We start from the raw sequence: 2,350 nt of genomic DNA on the forward strand, positions 1-2,350 counted from the left end.
GAGAACGGCCGGGAGGAGGAGGAGGGTCCTCCACTGTCTCTGGGTCGCTGACTTGCCCCCCCCCGGTCTCCCCCCCAGTGTTTTTGCAGTGGATGGAGAGTTTTTCTAAGAACAGGCAGTCCTTGACTTACGACCACAACTGAGCCCAAAATCTCTGTTGTTGAGACAGTTGTTAAGCAAATTTTGCCGCTTTTTACGACCTTTCCTGTCACAGATGTTAAGTGAATCACCGTGGTTGTTAAGTTAGTAACGTGGGTTGTTAAGTGAATCCGGCTTCCCCATTGGCTTTGCTTGTCAGAAGGTCTCAAAAAGGGATCACGTGACACACCCTCCCCTGGGACGCTGCGCCTGTCATAAATATGAGTCAGTTGTTAAGCACGTGACCCTGGGGATGCTGCAATGGCTGCGAATGTCACAAGTCACTTTCTCTAGTGCAGTTGTAACTTCGAACGATCGCTAAAGAACTGCTGTAACTTGAGGACTAGCTGTAAATACCGGCCAGCTGAGTTTGTATCAAAAATCCATGGACATTTTAGCAGAGATGCATTTGTTTATTGTGCCGGGAAGCTTACGTGGCTCTGGCAGTGCGTGGCCGGGGCCCGTCCCCTTTCCTGCAGAGACGGAGGGCTGCGTCTAGAAGTAGGCGATGGGGTCCTCCTTGGTCTTGCCCAGCTGGAAGCTGGAGAGTTCGACCTGTCCGCCATTAACTGGCAGCGCCTCGAAGATCCTCAGGTGGACGTAGTCGTTCTCTTTGTCGCCGCATCGCATCTGTGAGGGGGGAGCAGCGGACCTGGGCATCAGGGTCCAGCAGGCACATCCCCAGCGGGGTGACGGGGTGTCTACGGCTGCTACTTGTGGGAGTTCAGAAACGAATTCTGGGTCCTACTGAGCAGCCAGAGGCCGGGGCGTCTTCTCCAGCCGGATGCCCTCTAAGGGTGAAGACCCCTCCCATCTTTTCTAATGCTGGGAGCCTGAGGTCCAGAAAAGGTCTTTCCTGGCCCAGCTGGTGGAGATGGGTCAGGGGGCTCACACTTGCCCGTTTGGCTAAAACCCAGACCAGAAGACCCTCCTCCTCCTCCTCGCACCTCTTCAGGTGTTCCTTCCAAGCCAGAGGCTTTTGCGGGGGGGGGGGCTGCTGGGAGGAGAGGACGGTCTGGAGGAAGGTCATCCCCTCCAAGGGCAGACCGGGAGAGCCCAAGGCTGCGGCCGTCTGAGTGGTTGGGGTGGCACTGAACCCCCGAGGGGCCCAGCGGGGTGGGGTGGGGCGGCAGAATGGGTCACGCCTCAGGATTTAGGGAAAAGAAGTAGAAATTGAAACTAAACGGATGCAGGGGCCACATCAACCACTGGTGTGGCCAAGCATCTTTCGAGCACAGCCGTTGTGAAGGAGAGAGAGAAGCCGATGCCGGAAAACCTCCTTGATGGTCCTTAAGAGGCTGATTTTCCCCCTCCCCCGCTTGGGATCCGGGGAATCCAGTGGTTCCAGCCACTGACCTTGACAAAGTAGTTCATGCCGGCCACCACTTGCACAGAGTACAAAATGGCCTTGTAGATGGCAAAGCTCTTGTTCGTCTCCTCCTCCAGCTGGACTTTCACCTGGGGGCAGAAGCGACACGGCCAAGGCAGTGAGACAGGAGAGGGCACTTCTGGGGGACGCCAGGGGGGCCCTCGCCAGCCTGGGCAGACGACGGGGGCTTGAGGGGTGCATGCTTGAACCGGCTTTGGGGAGCTCAGGAAAGGGGCATTTCTTGGCAAAGCAGGGGAGGGAGCTGGACGGGGTCCTGCGGAGGGGTTGGGTGGGCGACCTACCTGGTTAGCAATGCCTTGGATTTCAGGGGTGGCTGGTTCCGGAGGCGAAAGTCCCCCGGCACTCATGGTGCTCAAGTTCTTGGGAGAAGCAGCTGGCAGACGGGGTGGGGATCTGACTGAGGAGCCTCTGGGAGCTCTTGGTCTTTTATGGCCAGTCCAGGGAGCTGCCTGTGTGTCGTGCTGCTGCTGTCACGTGAGGCCACCCGTGCATCTGGCCAGGGCAGTTTTGTCCGCGGCCCTGCCCTCCCGGTGACGGAAGGAGGAGAACCAGCCCAGGCCTGTCGGGGCCCTTTCGCAAGAGGGACAGGGTGGGGCCGGGCGCCGGCGTGTGAGTCAGGGCCCGCCTAGAGGCCAGAGCAGAGGCTGAGAGGAAAGCAGCCAATCTCTGGCGGGGCTGGGCTCCTGGGACCCCACCTGGCTCCTGCTCCACCTGCCGTGGGAGGAAGGGACCCGGGCCAAACCCTCCCTCTAACCTGGCTCATTCTCGAGCCTGGCTGCTCCTGCATCTCTCCCACCCCCGCCGCCCCCTGGCAGCTGGCAG

The 2,350-nt window shown here is 59.4% G+C and overlaps 1 protein-coding gene across 1 annotated transcript; it reads right to left on the reverse strand.

The window, feature by feature from the left end:
* Nucleotides 1–633: 633 nt before the first annotated feature.
* On the reverse strand, nucleotides 634–1,875 carry LOC308667848 (leukocyte cysteine proteinase inhibitor 1-like; the record flags this gene model as incomplete). Its single annotated transcript, XM_081327379.1, has 3 exons — nucleotides 634–768; nucleotides 1,495–1,596; nucleotides 1,810–1,875. The coding sequence occupies 3 exons, from the start codon at nucleotides 1,873–1,875 to the stop codon at nucleotides 634–636; spliced, it is 303 nt and encodes a 100-aa protein (XP_081183505.1).
* Nucleotides 1,876–2,350: the final 475 nt, after the last annotated feature.

This window comes from Vipera berus, assembly GCF_964194415.1.
Source record: "Vipera berus genome assembly, chromosome: 4".
In the NCBI taxonomy this organism is placed as follows: domain Eukaryota; kingdom Metazoa; phylum Chordata; class Lepidosauria; order Squamata; family Viperidae; genus Vipera; species Vipera berus.